Source organism: Seriola lalandi, unplaced genomic scaffold (genome assembly GCF_002814215.2).
Source record: "Seriola lalandi dorsalis isolate HSWRI2012SDOR001 ecotype SW California unplaced genomic scaffold, Sedor1 jcf7180002054522, whole genome shotgun sequence".
NCBI classification, from domain to species: domain Eukaryota; kingdom Metazoa; phylum Chordata; class Actinopteri; order Carangiformes; family Carangidae; genus Seriola; species Seriola lalandi.
Window position 1 is genome coordinate 669,814 of NW_019525075.1, and position 20,002 is coordinate 689,815.

General features: G+C 41.4%; 1 protein-coding gene across 1 annotated transcript; it reads left to right on the plus strand.

Moving 5' to 3' along the window:
- Positions 1 to 149: 149 nt before the first annotated feature.
- Positions 150 to 19,822, plus strand: LOC111660777 (msx2-interacting protein). The gene is given in 16 exon segments (XM_023414170.2): positions 150 to 415; positions 1,693 to 2,007; positions 5,014 to 5,490; positions 5,612 to 5,766; positions 7,463 to 7,663; positions 7,818 to 7,969; positions 8,056 to 8,181; positions 8,274 to 8,387; positions 8,502 to 8,615; positions 8,723 to 8,823; positions 9,060 to 11,747; positions 11,749 to 16,468; positions 16,829 to 16,897; positions 17,003 to 17,197; positions 17,286 to 17,444; positions 18,777 to 19,822. Coding segments are annotated over 16 exon segments (9,801 nt in total). The 5' UTR covers positions 150 to 332; the 3' UTR covers positions 18,909 to 19,822.
- The last annotated feature ends 180 nt before the right edge of the window (positions 19,823 to 20,002 follow it).

Here is a 20,002-nt window from a genome sequence, read left to right on the forward strand (position 1 = left end):
CTATAATCTTGATCACCGCAGTGACGTTGCAGACAAATCTACTTCGCGGGCTGCAGTTTGATCCTCGACGAGAAATCGCGTGCTCAGTGTCGGCAACGCGCAGAACACCGGGGCCGCGCAGCTCGCACCCAGAACCGTCAGGAGCGAGGCTTGTGCGCGTTCCCGCGGACGACTCGGGGACACAGCAGCTAAAGCTACACGGGCAGCGGCCACCGGGCCTAGATCATTCACGGAATCCACCGTCGTTCATTTTGTTTGGGCGCACCTCCGACCGGCAGGGATTAGAAACGTGCCAGATCATATGTGTGTGAAGGGGGAAAGAATAGCGCACGATGGTTCGGGAAACCAGACACCTTTGGGTGGGAAATTTACCCGAACATGTCCGAGAGGAGAAAATTGTGGAGCATTTCAAACGGTAGGTTACGCAAGAGGGATCCCCTGTCGGAGGAGCAGCGCGGGCTAGCTGCAGCTCTATCGTTAGCTATGTAGCTTGCTACCAATGCTAATACAGCTAACGTTAGCATTTTTAAGTTTTATAAGTCAGCGGATTTCTTGTGTGCTGCATATGGTACATTGCAGCACATGTGTATTCGTTGAAGCGAAATACCGGGAATAGAAGTACTCTAGTGCAAATGTTTACGATTAATACTGTTTAGCTAACTTTTGCTAACGCCAAGAGGCAAGTTGCTAGGTGTGCTAGCAACCGAGCTACCACCCAAGCAACCATCCGACCATTTTGTGGGAAGTGGAGACGTTTTCATGATCAGTACAAGCAAAAAGGCAGCTAACATTAGCTACACAGCGGGGCAAATAACAACAGATGACGTGTGTTATTTTATCTATTATTTAAGCCACAACGTTATTTCTCTGATCAACAGTGGTGTTAAGAGAAAAACTGAAATGAGAAGCTAAAAATCTGAGACCGATCAGCGAGCTCACTGTTCTGATAATCAAATGTTAGCAAGTAGTTGACTCGCTTGACCAAGGAAGACATCACTGTACTTAAACTCGCCTAAGATACTCGTTGTTGTCTTGCAAGTTACAAGTAAACTGCAGGTTATGCCCCCAATAGTCAGCAACTATTTTGGATTTTAAAGAGTGCTAAAAGTCTTAACTTTTGTGCTTTTCCTCGTTCACTGAAGGCTATGTTAGGTTTCATGTCATTATCATTTGCTACGTAATGTAAAGCCCACGCCTGTAACTGATAAACAGATCTTTAACACAACAAACTTAACATCCAGTCACAGTTAATGGGAGATGTTGCTATATCACTTTAATACTGGTCTGGTGACAACTGTGTGTTTACAGATGATGCTTTTTGTACTTGTTTAACACTGACAATTCACATGTGTGAAGTCCCAAGGGATCTTTTGAATAAAACTATTACTTTGCAGGTGTTGTTCAGAAACTTCAACTGTCGAAGCAATACATATGACTCCCAAGTGAAGTCCTCCATCACAATAACTGCAAACATGTTCTAGACGTTCGTTCCTGTGTTTCTAAAAGGAAACACTAGTGGAAACTTGTCTTGTCTCATAATTATAGTTGAATCATTAGTTTGCTTGTCATATCAGTGTCTTTTCTGCTCTTTATTTACCAGACTCTGGCACACATGGAAATAGCTATACTTAACCTATTCTTAGCTGGTGTATATGTAATTGCCTCTTTGTTTTCATTGTAATTTCCTCTCAGGTATGGGCGTGTGGAGAGTGTTAAAGTTCTGCGGAAGCGAGGGTCAGAGGGTGGTGTTGCAGCTTTTGTGGATTTTGTGGATATCAAAAGTGCACAGAAGGCTCACAATGCTGTCAACAAGATGGGAGACAGGGACCTGCGGACTGACTACAATGAACCTGGATCAGTTCCTAGTGCTGTTCGGGGCCTTGAAGACAGCTCCCCCTCGAGCAGTCGAGACGTTACAGGATTCTCTAGGGGAACAGTTGGTCCAGTGTTTGGCCCACCTGTTTCCCTTCACACCAGAGAGGGACGTTATGAACGGAGAATAGATGGGTAAGTGGACACGGCCTCCCCTTAAAATCCAGGGGATTCTAGGTATTGGATAGGTGTAAGACCTAGACAAATAGTGGGGTTATTCGTGAGAGATAGATGCCTCAAGGGGTTACACAAAGGTAATCTAGGGATTGTTCCACTTTTCATCATAATTGACTCGCCATTCCCACGGGATCTAAATAAATTAACTACACATTATCATTTGGTAAGGTAACTATGATTCAAGGTTTGACATCTGGTTTGGATATTACATCTGTGAGGAATATCCTAGTGAGTTTTGGATTTATTACATTTTGTGGGAAACTACCTCGGGAACATTTGGATATTTTTAACATTTTTCTCCTAAAAATGGGATCTAACCTTAATTTCTACTTGGAGTCGCTTGAAACTGGAAGTAAATCCCTACTACTAAGGATGCGCTTTTCTCTGAAGAATCTATATAGGTAATATATAATTACTTAAAGGACCTTCCATCTTGGGTTGTCAGTTTTTTTCCCCTTTTGGCAACAACTGATGGTTGGAGTACTTTAACCATTTTTGCCTCTGTGGATACGACTTTATCTGGATTTACGTTTTGAACAAGTGGATGGAAGAACTTTATATTCGTTACACATCTAAAGAAAGACAGATTAGCGTATATATCCACGGCTATGTCAGTAATTTTAGGATGAGATTAACTATATATCACAAACACCTTTTGTCCCAAATATGGAAGTTATACCAAGAAGACTTTGCAAGAACACTGAGGATCCACACCACCAGCCATCGAAAGTTTGTGGAGCTAATCTTGTTTTGGATTGATGGCCATGAAGACACACGAAGGCTGCATAGTTGGAATGTAACCTGCTGGATGTACGCAATACAAACGTGATGTTGGATCTACTGATGTGAACCTTAGTATGGATAGGTATAGCTGCCAATCATTTGGATTACTCAAGTGTGGATTTAGCTGTGTAAGGCCTCAGTCAGGAGAAGAGCACTCCCAAGTATGTTACAGAGAGCTTAAGACAACTTTTTCAAACTTGAAACTTTACTACAAAAAGATGAAGCCTGCCAGTGAGTACGCAAACCTGATGGGATCCATGGATTGTGGAATTATGTCATCCAATGAGCCCATGAGGATTTTATGTGTTGTTATCGTAGTGTCTGCAAGTCTACAAGCTTGTGTGCTGTTTAACTACTTGACATTAACCAGTGGAATACATTTTTGACATTTTTCGATATAAAGGTTAATTTTTTGGACATACTACCTCCTCATACAAGAAGACAAGACTGATCCAGTTGGATGTATTTTCCATTTGGGCACCATCTTGCTGTGTAGTCAACCTGGAGTCTGCTGAATTACCCTGAAGTTCATCATCCTATTTTTTAAATTCATATTTATTTATTGAGGTTGTATGTTCCTATGTTTTTTCACATGTCCTGAAATCCATAAAGAGGTCCATTTCTGTGGTTGTTTTTGTTTTTCCCTTTTTCCATCCAGTGAAGAGAATTAAGTAGCCTACTGTGGATTATACATCAACAATCTACTGGCCTGGTGCTCCACAGTATTTGAAGATAACGTGCAGTGCGATTCAAGAGAACCGTTTTTGCCTAATTAGATCAGTTGATTTTTCTCCTTGGTTTTTCATTCGGGCTCTCACATTCTGACCACCTAGATTTTATTTGGATTAGTTTCGGTAACTTCTTTTCCAAAAGGTTGGTATTGCTCTGCCCTCTGCATATTTTCTTTCTCTAACATTCCTTAGTGCTTTGTCTAATATTAGGTTTTGCACTGCTTTTAGGGAAAGATTAATTTGATGCAAGACAGAAAAAAAAAAATTATAGAATGCATATATAAAATATATACACATTATTTTTAATTTGTTTATGCAAGTTCTTTCTTTTCTCCAGATCACATAAGTACTACATAGTATTGTGTGAACTTTTTATGTGACTCTGTAAAGCACTTTGTGCTATATAAATACATTTTTCTTACTTATTTTGTTTCAGATTAAATATATTGATTTGATCTCTGCAGGGCATTTTAATATTTTAAATTTCAAAACCACATATTTCCTCAATAGGAGAATTGTCCAGTTGAATATTTAAGAGAAATGTTTCATTTTTATATTTTATTTTTCTTACCAGCAAAAGTTCATGAACAGTCAGCCTCTGAAATCAACTCCCCTGGACACCCCGAGGAGACTTTTTGCAAATAAAAGTAACAAATATACCAAGCACAGCATTTCAACCTTGCTGAATTATGTGGTTGTATGAGTAGATTTTCAGTCTGGGGTGGCTTTGTTTCATGTGACTGTTTATGAATTTACTGTATAGAATGTTGATAGTAAGTCTTGTTTCTTTTGATGACTGAAATGTCATTTTAGGCTGCAGACAGTTAAGATACGGGAGCCGCAACTACAAAAGTTATCCACATTAGTATTTACAGACAGTGCCAGTATTTGGCTTATTTGTCTTATTGTGGGGAATTTGGTGTTTTGTTTCTAACCATTCCTAAATCATTTTCTTATGCCAAAAACATTGTAAACCCCCAAAACACGACATTTGAATGAAAATATGCAACTATTTGTGAAATGTGTTGCTGTTAAGTTTAAAAAGAAGTTATTTAACATACATTAATTCTCACTTATTTTTCCTTTGTTGACAAACTGGAACACGTTAGGAGACCCTTTTGTTTGAGTTTGATGGTAAAAAATCACTTGACAAAATTGACAGGGACAGGCTAATGGGTTTTGCCAAATGATGAATGATGGGATCACTATTTATAATACTGGCACTGATCTATGTATCAGTACTAAGCTACTGAAGTTGTCCCCACATCTGGCCTGTTCTCAGCTGTGTCTCTCAGCTATGTCTTTGCTGTACCGGACATTTGTATATTTGCTATTGCGCATTTAGATGCCAAAATGGCTTATTATACAGTAAATAGGTTATTTTTTTGCCTTATTTATTTCAAATCATAATAACTCTCTTTTCCCTCTCTGCACTTTTCTTACTTCACAGTAGCTCAGAAAGCCGTGAACGTGCATATGATCACAGCCCATATGGACACCATGACCGCAGTGGAACTTTCGACAGACAGCGGCACTACAACGCTGATTATTACCGTGATCGTTCTATGTTTGCTGCTACTGGCCCAGGGAGCAGTGCTATTGGGGGCAGCTTTGAGACATCAGACCCACATTTTGACTCTAGGATTCGAGACCCCTTCACTCTTACTAATTCTACACGACGTGACCTGTATAGAGATGACAGAGGACGACGTGTTGATAGAACTTACCATCACCGTCGAAGCAGATCATCTCATTCCTCACAGTCAAGGCACCCTTCCCCACAACGGACCACAGGACAAACACCCAAAACTCCTCATTCCCCTAAAAGAGCACCTTTGTCCCCTGGGAGAGGCCCAAGATCTCGATCCCACAGTAGATCTTCAAGCTCCGATTCTGTCAGCAGCACCAGTAGCACAGGCAGTGGCAGGTGTGACATTTGTTTTGTCATGATATTAACACTTCATGTTTCATGGGTTTATTGACTTAGACTGACAAGTGTCAGATCATTATCTGTTTTTTTAGATTAATTTTGTTTTTTGTGATAACAGTGATTCGAACAGCAGCTCAAGTGATGGGTCGCGTGCACGCTCTGTTCAGTCGTCAGCTGCCCACGCCCCTCCTCAGTCATCTATGGTGCTTGACTCAGATGAGCCACGCAGAAGCTTTGGAATTAAAGTTCAAAACCTACCAGTGCGCTCCACAGGTGAGTTTCTACATGTTTGACTTGCCTCTCACAGAGTCCTGTCCATGAAATTTATAAATAGTTTTTGCCTTAACTGGGATTCAAATTGGACATCAGTTCACACAGCCCATGATATAGATAAAACATGAACCAGATCAAAATTAGGTGGCACAAGCAGGTCATATAACCATGTTCAGAAACTTAGTTTCAGGCTCCTGCAAATGTATATGTTGGAGCACACAAACCTTAGCCAGTGGACATTGTCTGAATTTAAGGGATAGGGATTCATCACTTGGACTATTGTTTACCGTAATTTGTTTAGCCGATTATATACACAATTAGCCCTCCATGTGCTACTGAAAAACATACAGAATATAGTCTTAATCATTAGTGTCCAAATATTTCATATATGAAACCCAGTTGTACCTTCCATGACTGTTTTTTACAACTAAATGTTATTTCATAATTGGTGTGAAATATTCAAGAAGTAACACAGAACCACCTGGGAAGACTTTATTGGATACTGGAAAAGTGCAGGCACTTTGAAAAAAAATTTGTTCGTCATGTTTTTGTCTCATTCTTCATTTTGTCTTAGCTATTTCATTATATTCACACAAGTTTTCACTGTTACTTGGTGCCTTGGTGCTTGGTAGCCTTTAATTTTGGATGTGATCCCACTGGTGTAAAGGTCACTCTGCTTCTAATATTTCCACATTTGTGCTCTTGCAAGTTTACTTATAATTATAGCAAAGATTTCCAGACCTCTTTTATCAGGAGTTTTTGTAAATTTCACTTTGCAAACTGAAAACATACTGAATATGTTGTCACTTTGTAATTAATGCTGCCTTCTAAGTGAAAACCTTTGATTTGTTTATACCCATTAAAATCAAGTCAATTAGTCAAGGCCAAAGCGAGATGCAGTGTGTATAACATTAAACAATGTGTACATGCATCAGACAGCCACATCAGTGTCACTGTAACAAAGTGTTAGTCATGTTTGAGTTAAAAACCAGCAATATAGAAAAGTGTAATATGGAGAGCTATGCACAGATTTCTGAGGGTATGATTTCTTCTGACAAAAACCTCAATGCTTTTGCATAGCGTATAGATTAGGTCATGATAACAGGGTTTTTCCTGGCTCAAAATGAGGTGGAGGTGTTTCCTTCGTGATCATATGATCACACGTGCATGTGTACTGCACCTTCAACTGGCTCAAGCAACATATTTTAAGAGAGTGAATCCTGAGGAATTTCCAGAAGGATAAGAAAATATAACAATTTAAGAGATGTCAAACACAATATTCACCTGTTCACAAAAGTATCAGGGTGCTGCCACCTGACACATTCCTGCTGTAGGGGGGAAAAAACAGACTCTCAGGAGGAAATAACTTGAGGAAAGTTGGCTGTTCTCTCCTTCGGCAGTTTTGGCAGCACCTTTCCCTGTGCAATGTGCTGATTACGATACAGCGCAACTAAATTTGCAGTGACAAATTACAGAAACCCACTGAGTGCAACATTTTTTTTTTTTAGAAAATAATGCGTCAGTTTGTCGAAAGCTGGAGGCAGCACAAAATTTGACAGTCGGCTGCCTCATAATTATCTATGCAGGAAAACCCTGTATATTATGATTGTTAACTCTTCAGAAAATCTGTGTTTTCAGTAGGCTACTCTTTTTGGAGACTGAGCATTGAATTATAGTAATCCATTTCCCTTGACAGATACAAGTTTAAAAGACGGACTTTTCCACGAATTCAAGAAACATGGGAAAGTGACCTCAGTGCAGATCCATGGAGCATCAGAGGACCGCTATGGTTTGGTCTTCTTCAGACAGCAAGAGGATCAAGAGAAGGCCCTTAGTGTCTCCAAAGGAAAGCTGTTCTTTGGCATGCTTATTGAAGTCACTGCGTGGAATGGTCCTGGTAAGTGATGATAAATATAATTTATTGACAGTTTTATTCATTCCCCAAAAGTAATTTTACAAAAAGCTGTTTGTGTGCTGATGGTGGAGAATTCGAGCCTGAACCCGGGTAGCATGTCAGTAATATTAATGGTAAATCTCTTCCTTTCTATCAGAAACAGAGAGTGAAAATGAGTTCAGGCCCTTGGATGGGCGAATAGATGAGTTCCACCCAAAGGCCACAAGGACACTGTTTATAGGCAACCTTGAGAAGACCACCAGTTATCAACAACTCCTTGACATTTTTCAGCGCTTTGGAGAAATTGTGGTAAGCTACCATTTGTGATATGTACTGTATAAGTAAATTTGTACATCTTATATTCTTCTCTAATTGTTCTGTCTCTTCTCCTCAAGGACATTGACATCAAGAAAGTAAATGGAGTTCCCCAGTATGCCTTTGTGCAGTATTCTGATATTGCCAGTGTGTGCAAGGCCATAAAAAAGATGGATGGAGAGTATCTGGGGAGCAACAGACTGAAGGTGTTTTAACTGTAAACAATAATAACATTTATGGTTTGTGTATGTTTTCAATCGAGTGTATATTATAATATATATGTTCTTTCTTTTTGAAGCTTGGTTTTGGGAAGAGTATGCCCACAACGTGTGTTTGGCTGGATGGTTTGGCAACCAATATTACAGAACAATACCTCACACGGCATTTCTGTCGCTATGGACATGTAGTTAAGGTAAGGCTTTATATTTTCTCTTGCTAAAGATTTGTTGTGATTGTTGTTTGTTTTTTTGATTTCAGCGTTATTTTAAAAATTGTAAATGTGACTTTAATTTGTTCTTGTTTTTAGGTCGTATTTGATAGATTGAAAGGGATGGCCCTCATCATGTACAACAACACAGATTTTGCTCAGGCAGCTGTAAGGGAAACCAAAGGCTGGAAGATTGGTGGGAATAAAATAAAGGTAAAAAAAGATAAAAAAAAAAAACAACTATTTATTTGTTGAGTAAAATGAACTTTTCATGTGTTTGTCTTTATTTACCTATGTATGTATTTGTTTATTTATGATAGGTTGACTTTGCAAGTCAAGAGAGTCAGATGGCGTTCTACCGATCTATGCAGGCATCTGGTCAAGACATTAGAGACTTCTATGAAATTCCTCCTGAGCGACGGTAAATAGACCATGTTATTGATTGGATACAATTGTCATTTATTCATTTATCGCAATTTCAAACAAGTATTTCAAATTATATTAATCTTGACAAAATATGTATTATCTAAGGTGATGGTGTGTAGAATCAGATCCATTGCAAAATATGTAAATGATGCAACTTTATAGAATGATTCATTATTTAGGTTAGCAGAATTCATTACTTTTCGCTTCCTGTTCTCTCCTTCCACTCCACAGAGAGGATCGCAGGCCTCCATATCACGAATTCACAGCAGAAAGGGCTTATTATGAGAATATAAGAACCCCTGGTCTCTATCCAGAGGATGCTCGAAGAGATTATGCAGCTCGGAGCAGAGACCGCTTTCCTGAACTGGAACATTATCAGGGTGATCACTTTGACCCACGTTATCATGAAGACCCACGAGACTATAGGGACTACAGAGACCCATTTGAGCAAGACATTCGAAAATACACATATATTCAAAGAGAGCGAGAAAGAGAGCGAGAAAGGTTTGAGGCTGACCGCAGCAGGTGGAGCCCTTCACATCCAAGGCGACCTATTACTCCTACAGTATCACCTTCGCCATCTGAGCGTGCTCCCAGAGACTCAGAAAGACGGGTTTATAGCCAGTCCTCTGAGCGAAGTGGTAGTGTAAGTTCAATGTCACCACCACACTTTGACAAATCGGAAAAGACCTTGCTAGAACATGCCTCTAAGAGTGACAAAAGTGAGAAGAGCAGTCAACCAGATCGTGTGGCAGGTGCTGAGAAAACCAAACGTGCAAAAAGAAAAGAGAAAGGTGACAAAGACAAAGCTGAGAAGATTAAATCAAGAAAAGCAAAGGGGCAATCCCCATCCAACACATTACCTGAAACGGACCTTGAGACTGGTTTTGATGGAGGCTCTGGAAGAGGAAGGGGATCAGACCAAGATGCTCTTGAGAGGCAGAAATGTAAGGGGGATAGTGACTCTGTTTCTGGAAATCAGTTACCAACTGCTCATCACGACTCTGTAAAAACAGAAAGATCTGAAATGAGTAAAGGTGATAATTCAGACTTGGATGGGAAAAATCGACTTAAAAAACATCTGCGGTCTGATGCTGGAAATGACGGGAAAGATTTGTCAGTGAATTCGGATCGCCTTGCTGCAAGAAAAAGGCGCTTTGCTGATTCCGGTGGAAGGACTATTCGCCAGAAGAGAAGCAGGCATGAGGAGGAAGATGGTAATCAGTCCTCTGACTTTGGTGCCAGTGCAACATATTTAAAAGAGTCAGACACTGACAAACACAAAGAATCACAACGGAGAGATTCAAGACTGAAAACTGATAAAAGTGGCAGTCAAAAGGATAGTCAAGAGGACCTTAGAGGACAAAGAGAGAAATCAGAAGGATCTTTGGACGCACTGGAGTCAAAACGACATCCTGGGAACACCACATCCAGAAGGTTTTCACATGAGGGGATTGCAGAACAAAGCAGTACAAGAGAACCAGAACACCATGCGGCTTTCAAATTTGGTGCTCAGAATACTGACACTGACAAAAGTGCCAAGAACAAGGAAGACCATGTTGACATTGACCTGTCTCAGAGTTACCGCAAACAAATGGAGCAAAATAGACGTTTGCACCAGCAGCAACAGCAGCGCGAGTCTGACAAACCTGACAAACCAGAAAGTCCTCAAGGAAGTGAAACTGATGACTTGGAACATCGCAGTCTTGTGCATGATGTTGGTAAACCACCTGAGGATGTCACAGATAATTTCCCATCTCACAAACTAAAGAAACTAGACCAATTTGACACAGACTCAGGGATGAAGAGGGAGCGTATCTACAGGAGCTTTAGACAAAAAAGTGAAGATCCTGATTGGAACAACACCTCCTCCCCAGGACATCAGCACTTTTCTCACCATGCAGATGAGGACTTTGTAGATCCTACTCAGAAAGAGTTAAGTAGAAATGATGAAAAAATTCACCCGGATCTGGAGCATTTAGTCAAAAGGACACATAACACACAAGTAAACAAACCAAACACTCCTTTACTTGGTGTGGAAGAAGAGCATCAAAAGAGATGGGAGAGCAGAGTGAAACAAGACTTGTTACCTGACCTGAACTTTTCCAGAAGTCTAAATAAAAACATTCACAATTGCAAGCGTTTGGAATATGGTATCTGGCATGACTTGGAGCCTGGGGAAGTGAGATCTGACTCTGAAGAGGACAGAGAGCCCAAACCCCACTCCCCTGTGCCCTCAACATCTGTGCCTTTTTCCGAGAGGCCAAGGGTTGATAGGTTTTCAGATCCCAAACTAGCACATCTTGAAAGGAACAAATTCTACTCCTTTGCACTTGACCAGACCATTACACCTGATACAAAGGCTCTGCTTGAGCGTGCAAAATCTCTGTCATCTTCCAGAGAAGATAACTGGTCATTTTTGGATTACGATTCTCATTTTGCAAGATTCCGTGACAGAAAAGATACTGAGAAAGTAGAATCGACACCAAGACCAACTCCTTCCTGGTACATGAAAAAGAAAAAGATTCGAAGTGGATCTGAAGACAAACTTGATGACAGGAAGGAAGAGCCTAAGCCTGAGGAGCAGGAACGCAGGGAACTATTTGCATCCCGCTTCCTTCATAGCCCTGTCTTTGAGCTGGACTCTAGACGACTTCAACACTTGGAACGCAAACATGAAGAACCTGAGCATACACAAACTCAACAACCTGGTCAGCAAGGGACAGTAGATGGAGAACTTGACCCAGGGCCAGTTGTCCTTTTCCATAGTCGTTTTTTGGAACTCACACGACTACAACAGAAGAATAAAACCCCACAGCTGCAAGAGGCAAAAGTGGATACCGTGGTTACGGATGAGAATAAAGTGGAAAAAGCACCTGTTCAAGAGCAGCAAGCTTTGTGCTCACCTGAAACAAGGACCTATCATGGAGCCAGAAATTAAACCCATCAGTCCTGCTGAAGAGTTGACTTCTGAACCGAGACTGACACCTACTTGTGTCGCCCAATCTGTCGTCAAGGGCTCTCCTCCACGAGAAGACAAATGTGTTACGGTAAATCCAGTCCCTGATCCGTATCCCCCTGTGACTTTCATAAAGGAAGAGGTAAAGGAAGAAGTAAAAGATAACAAACATGTACCTATGCACCACCCACCAACTGAGAGGACATCAACATCTGATTCTGAACCTGCACCTATAGCAGCATGTGAACCCACTTACTCAGTAGATAGATGTAAACTTTCTCCATCTGAAGGGAAATTGGATATTGTTACTGAGGATGTAAAACCTCCAGTTACAGAACAACCAAGCCGCCGTGATTCTCATGATGAGTTTGTTAGCAGTTCAGAAGCAGAGCTGGATCTTGAAACGACACAACCAGAAGTGCCTGAAGCCACTAGTCCCATACAATCTAGTTTTACAGAGGAGGTGGATGTAATCAAGAAAGAGGCACATTCCACTTGTAAGGCAGAGCCTGAGGGAGAGAAGAAACTTCAAGTTAGTAAAGTGCAGATGCCTATTGATAATGACACAAATGATGAGCCAGTCTCATCTCAGAAAGAGCATAAAACAAAAGAAATAAAAAATAAAAAGTGTAAACAATCCCCTGCCCAAGGTACTTCTTTTCCTGTGATGTCTGCCTCTGGTTCTGAGAAACAAGCTACACGCAAGAGTGAGCGCATTGACAAAGAGAAGCTGAAACGTGGATCATCCCCTAGAGCTGAGCCAAAGTCCACAGGAAAATCTCCCATTCATGGATCAGATCCTGATGTATCGGAGCAGAATATACCATTAGGCAGAGCCAGAAGAAGAAATGTAAAATCTGTGTATGCCACCCCAGTTGAAGATGATGCACCAGTTCGTTCTGGAAAGGAAATTACAGAGTCACCACGCTCTGCACGAAAGCGAGGTACAGACAAAGATGCAACACAACAACAAAATATTGAACAGGATCCACCTGTGCCAGTCCCTCCAACTAAACGGGGTCGTCCTCCCAAGAATCGCAGACAAGGTGAAGAGACTTCAACCATTAAAGTAGAAAAATCTAAAATGGACAATAAAGACACGGACTCAAATGAATCTGAAAGTGGAGAACGAATTCCAAGAGCGTCAAAAGGGAAAACATCCCCTCATGTCACAAAGGGTTCATCTAATCAGATGTCCACAGCCCTAGGATCTGGATCAACAAAGAAGAGAGACAAAACTGAGGTGGCTGAGGACGATGATCAGGAAATTGATTTCACAGATGAAGATACCTTGGTTTTGCAGGATTCATCAAGTTCATGTAAAGAAGATCCATCCAAAAAAGTTGACCAAACAAAAGAGGAGAAAGACAAACAAGGTAGAGAATTGGGCAAAGATAAAGATGTTCTCCATGAAAAGGCTTGTGAAGGTAAATCAAATGGCAAAGAGACAGATTCCCTGGTCATAGAGGAGAAACCCACCTTGGAAAAAGAGAGGATTATTAGAGGAAAACCAAAGTTGACAAGGACTCCTAAGTCTCCTGTCCTCAAGAACCTCAAAATAAGACTAAATGTCACAGAAGTGAAAGATCTTCTTCAATTAGGGGACGATGAGCTTGGAAATCAAGAAGATTCTTCAAAAAAGATCAGACCTGGTGACCATAGTGATCAGGTTTCAAAGTGCACTGATGGTCCCAAGGGAGACTCCAACAATGAAGAAAATGAAAACGCTGCCTTGGAAAATAAGGAGCTCCTTGAAACATCAAAAAGCTCAATTTTACATGAGTTGGAATTAGAGCAGGCTGTGGAGAACATTGCCAAACTTACAGATCCAGCTTTTCCGGCACAACCACCAATACCACCTGGCCCACAGTCAGAAGTAAAAAGTGACCCAGATGAAGGAAAACCTTCTAATCCTGCCAGCGAAACAGAACTCATGGCTGCTATTGACTCGATAACTGCAGAGGATATACCTGTACCCATAACCCAGCCACCTCCAATTGGTGCAGCTGTAGGTTCTGAACCTGAGATACAAGACTTAGTTCAGCCTGCTAAGGAAGATGAACCTGAAACAAATTCATCTGCTATACAGGATGAACCTGTCTTTCCAACCACACCCAAAAGGGGAACTAAGGGAAGACCCAAAACACCTAAACGTAAAGGCCAAAAGCAAGTAAGAAAGGATTTAAAGGAAGGACATTCAGTAAGTGAGGAATTGACAGCTACAGTAGCAGATAACATAGCTTCTGGTGTTAAGATTGTTTCTGAGACAACTCCATCAGCAGCAGCTGCTGCAGTTATTACTCCTACTACTTGGAAGTCAGAACCTGAGCCTTCAGCTCCTAAGGCTACAGATGTAAATGCAGAGTCGGAATCAACTTCTGAAGAACAGGTTCAACATCTTAAATCTGTTTACCCACAGTCTAAAAGTCCAATATGCCCAAAGCCTCAACAGATGCCATCTGAGTGCATCTCCCCTTCCCTGTCTCCACTAGCAAACAGGCCAAATATCAGGCCTATTCAAACAAGCAGAATTCCTGTTTCTCCACCAGATTGGCGCCATCATTCTAAAGACACAGGCATCTCCACTTCACCTGTCATGCCATTAGCTTCCAAGGAAAACCAACCTTTGCCCTCAGACTCCGAAAACACAGAAACTGAACATGGCACAAGTGACTTGAGACAGATTCTCTTGAAACACAAAAATATTTCACTGCCAGGCAGTAGTTCTATTTCTAGTAGTCTGCCCACTCTCCGAGATCAGAACCCATCTGAAAGTAATACTCCATCAGCTGTTGTGCCAAATAAGTCGCCACTACCTGATAATAGAATGGCAGCTCATTCAGCCCCTCCTATTGTGCGACCTCCAGCCTCATTACCATCTCCCGAGACAAAGTCTGTGATCTCTGTTATTGCATCCACTGCAACTTCTGTTATCAGTCGTGTTTGCAACCCTCCTGAGCCTGAAGACAAAGTAAATATGAGCATTGGAAATCCCTGTATGGACATGACTCTACCCAAATCAACCTATAGGCCCAGCAAAGATGACACTGGATCATATCATAGTTCATCTGTTGCTGATGAGGGGGGAAGTGCTGCACGATGCCTTGTTGAGAGTCCCACTCTTGGTATGGGATCTTGCCCTGGTCTCAGGGTAAATACGTCTGAAGGAGTGGTCGTATTGAGCCACTCAGGGCAGAAAACAGAGGGACCCCAGCGGATAAGTGCGAAAATAAGTCAGATCCCACAAGCAACAGCAGGTGACATGGAATCTCAGCAGTTGGTATCAATGCCCCAGATAAAACAGGAAATGTATGGTCATTCTCAGGCAGGACTTCAAAAGGGCCCTTTGTCGCAGACTGATCATGGGCATCCTGGTAAGACGCAGTCAGCTTTGTCTTCTATTAAACAAGAAAACTCTGGTTTGGAAAAGATTGAATCTACTTACCAGTCTGGACCTCAAGGAGTAGTGAAGCGTCTCACACCAGGTAACCAACAAGTGTTGAGTTACCATCAAGACTACATGCCATTAAAACATCAAAAGAAAATGGACAGTGCTGATCCTCATAGTACAGATGGAGCTAAACCACCTTGGACCTCTGCTATAAGTCCTGCAATTAGCCCCCATTTGCCATCTCCACCAGGCAACCATGTAGGATTTGTTACAGCAGCTGGTGACAGAGCTACTTCACATCTCAGTGGGGTCAAACAGGAACCACGGTCCCCACGCAAGTCAGGTCATCCGCACTCTCCGTTTACTAAAGTGTCCTCACCCATAGGCTCCTCATCACCCAAGGGCATACCAGTGATGTTATCCACTGGCCTTCCTGCCATGCAACAGTTTATTACAGGTGTTCATCATCCAGAGCAGTCTGTTATCATGCCACCTCACAGTGTGCCTGGAGGCTTGGGGCGGATGTCTCCACACTGTGTTACCCAATCAATTCCAGTGGGCCATCTTGTCCAAGGAGATGTTCGAGTCAATACTCCACCTCTTTCTGTGATGAGCTATGGGATGCATAGTGAATCTCTCGCCTCTCCCTGGTCTGGTCCCATGCAGCCACGGCCCTCCTCACCCCAGGCTGTCGGCAGAGACAAGGTTCTCAAAGTAAATCCTGGTTCTTTGAGGAGTCATGAGGGGGAACAGGAAGAGGCCAGACACTTCCACATGACAGGAAGACAATCAGCCACACAGCTAAAACCGGAGACTATGCAGTCAGATCCACGTGGATCTCTGCGGAGTAGTGTCCAGTTGGAAACATACATGGCACAGAGTAATATTCGTGTACTCTTGCACCAACAGGGGGAGCGTTCAGCCACAGACCCACACTCTGGACACATTCAAGAGACTCTTCCCCCCTCTTCAACACCTTCCAACATACCTTTGTCCTTGTCACCAAGATCACATGTTTTGCCTAAAGGTGTGTCTGAAAAGGATATAACAAAGCCATTAGATGCAAAGAGGTCCCACTCCCCTCTTCCTAAAGATGGAATGATGAGTATCCGACAATCTGGGCCAGCAATGGCGTCTCCCCAGAGAGTTCAGCTAATGCCACCGGGACCTAGTGGCTCATTCCCAGAGTACTCGGGGATGTACCAAAACCCAAGAAGCATCCATTCTCAGATACCAGAGACGTCTCCTGTTGGACTTAACCAGCCACCACTGAATGTCACACCAACTATGGTGAGTTTACTGCTGTTAAAATGCCAGTTAAATATGTATTTAGCTAAAATTAATATGACATTCCTGCATTAAAAAAACTACCATCATGAAGGTTTTACTTATTTTTTTACTTTTGTCCACCCCATTGAGCGGAGACTTGCAAAGCATCAGTAATGCATAACAGTTCATCAGCACCAAAATAATTATTCAGTTGAATCAACACCTCTTAAAACAATTTATTATAACATTATAAGCATTATAACCTTTGTGAAGGTAGAATTTATTGCATGGCTATTGAATTAGACTGCACTCAAATCCACAGTCTGTTTTGGTATCTTCTTGTAACAGATGAAACAATGCACTATTTTGTTGCATCCTTAGGGTGCAGAGCTCCAGGCAAAACCAGATGGCAAGATGACGCAGCCTGTCAATATGGTGCAGTTGCTCACGGTAATACAGAAATTTTTACTAACAATTGTGTTCAGGATTGTTGGGCTAAACAAGAGTTAGCTTTGTCTGACAAACCTGTCTTTGTTTTGTCTCATACTTAAATAGAAATACCCTATTGTGTGGCAAGGCCTGCTAGCACTGAAGAATGACACAGCTGCAGTCCAGTTGCATTTTGTCTGTGGCAACAAAGCTTTGGCTCATCGATCACTCCCCTTACAAGAAGGAGGTGCACTGCTTAGGATTGTCCAGAGAATGAGACTAGAGGCTTCACAACTGGAGAGTGTAGCCAGAAGAATGACAGTACGTGTGTTTTCTCTTACTCATATTAAGTCATTTTCTGTTTCACTGAACTTTGTCTGTTAACACTTTATTTATTTTCCCTCTTCAGGGGGACAGTGACTACTGTCTTCTCCTTGCGCTGCCATGTGGAAGAGATCAAGACGATGTCCTAAACCAAACTCAAGCTCTTAAGGCTGCTTTCATTAACTACTTGCAGACAAAGTTGGCTGCTGGTATCATCAATATCCCCAACCCAGGTTCCAATCAGGTGAGACATAATGGTTGATGTGTTGCACTGTCAAGTGCTGCTGCCATTACTATGATGGCAGTGGATTTATTATTTATTCACACTGAAGAAAACTCACATTTCTTTTTTTTAAAGTATATTTTTTTGGGCTTTTTATGCCTTTATTGGACAGGACAGTAGAGTAGAGAGACAGGAAATGGGGAGGCAGAGAGGGGGAATGACATGCAGTAAAGGCCGTGCGATGCGGGACTCGAACCGGGGCCAGCTGCAGCGAGGACGGTAGCCTCTACACATGGAGCGACTGCTTACTACACCACACGACGCCCCAAAACTCACATTTCTGAGTTGTTCACAACTGTCAGTCTTCCCCTTTGCCAGATGAAAATAGTCTGTGAATGTGGAAGTTATTCAGTCTCAAAGCAGTAATCTGAAATTGGTATTCTGGGGGAAAATAACATTGACATGCTGCTTCTGTACAACTTGCACAGTGTGGATGTGAAAGTGTTGTGTGCAGTAGTCAATTAAACCCAGCAGGGATTATATAAATCAACAAACTTCATGATTCCTGGCCCTTTCATCAGAAGAAATACATCATTTAATAAAAATCAGAAAAGCATGATGCTGTAGAAGTGGTATTTTCGCCAGGAAATGTAGTAGCGAGCTACAAGATGTGTAGGGTAGCAGCTCACTGTTGGCAGATTGCTATGTCTTTAGCTGCGCCTGGTCATACCTTTGTCGGCAAGCTGCTCAGAATGTGATTGAAACAGAAGAATTTATTAATAATGGATATTTAGGAGCGACCTGATGGTCGAGTTGTTATGGTGCATATCATATGTGTGTATGGGCCCTGAGCAGCATGTCCCCGGTGCGACTCCTGGCCGAAATGTCTCTCCCCCACTCTCCCTCCCATATTTCCCGTCCGTCTCCACTTTCCTATCAAATAAAGACATAAAAAAAAAAAAGATGGATATGTAGTAAAGTAAAATTTAATTCATGGAGTTGAGACTGGTGGTTTTTACTTAAGCTCTTTTGTGTGTTTGTTGCACAGAACAGGAAAAACATCCAGTTGTCGTTAAAACTGGGCAACATTTTGTGGAAAGGTTTTGTAGATTATAACCTTAATTTTAATGGCATTTGATGACCTTGATTTCAACATAACGAGTTCTACAGGATCTTCTGAATAGACTTATAAAACTGGTGAAATCCTTTACATACAGTAGAGTGTGAAGAGAACAATGTTTTACTGTTGATGGGTTGTTGCACAAACAATGCACATAACCAGGTATCAGATGTGTTGGTTCTCTTTAACTTCACATGTGTAATTGAGGCTTTTGATTGTTTTGTTTTTTTCAGCCTGCCTATGTGCTACAGATTTTCCCACCGTGCGAATTTTCAGAGAGCCACTTATCCCAGCTCGCCCCCGACCTCCTCAACAGGATCTCCAGCATCTCACCACACCTCATGATTGTCATCACCTCTGTGTAACCTTCACTGCTGGGAACTGTCCCATGGATGAATGTTCTCACTGATGAGCCTCAGGAAACCAGAGGAATATGAGAACTTTTTTTCCCTGAACACAATGGGAATGTGTAGGATATATCCTATCAACACTTTTTGCTTTTTCCCATCAGTCCTTTTTTTTTTTTTTTTTTTTTTTTTTTTTTCTTTTGTCACTCCTGTCTGGTATTTTTGTCCTTCTCAAAAGAACTCAGGGATGGACCAAACCAGAATCAGTCTTATTTGACCATCTCTCTGCTGTATTTCTATTTATTGGAGTTTTATTTTAATGTTCGGAGATGCTCTGAAGAAAAATGTTTAATGAACAAGCGTGATTATTTGGGTGGCCTTTTTCTTTCATCTGTCTTTTATTGATTGTCATATTAAATTCTTCACAAGAGAGGATCATAGATGCTGTTGTACTACAACGGCTAAAAAGACATTTCAACATGTAATTTTAAATAATTATGTACAGACTTCCTCACCCAGGCTTTCTTTAGAGGAGGAAGAATTACATTGTAAAACTATGGAGACCCTGTAGAGGACCACGTTCGTTTAACAGCTCCTTTAATTCCACCAGCTCTGCTCATTTTCTCACACTACTGAAGCAGTTACACGTCTGGCACCTGCCTTTGCATTGAACAAGCTACAGTATGATTTGGGAGTTTTTGAATACAGGACTTTGTAAATATTTTAAATATTTAAACTTGACTATGAACTTGGACAACAGAGACGTGAAGTCTGGGACTTACCAGAACGCAGTGTGAAAATTTAGATGGATATCCTTGACTTTCGGGTGTAAATACTTGTAACACAAGAAGGTTGGCAAACTCTCCTGTGGAGTCTGCTGATGGCACTTCATATTTTGTAACTCAAATAAAACAAACTCCAGAAAACTTGAATATTTAATATATAATCCTTTATTTTTTTTACGTTGTGTGTTTTTGGCAAGAATATTACCTTTTCTATTGAGCTATGCTCATACTTAGTTGCCTGTTTATTAGATATTACATCTTGCTAAAAATAATGCAGTTCAATTCAACAGTCCTGCCATAAACCTTCCCTTCATGAAGGTTGCGATG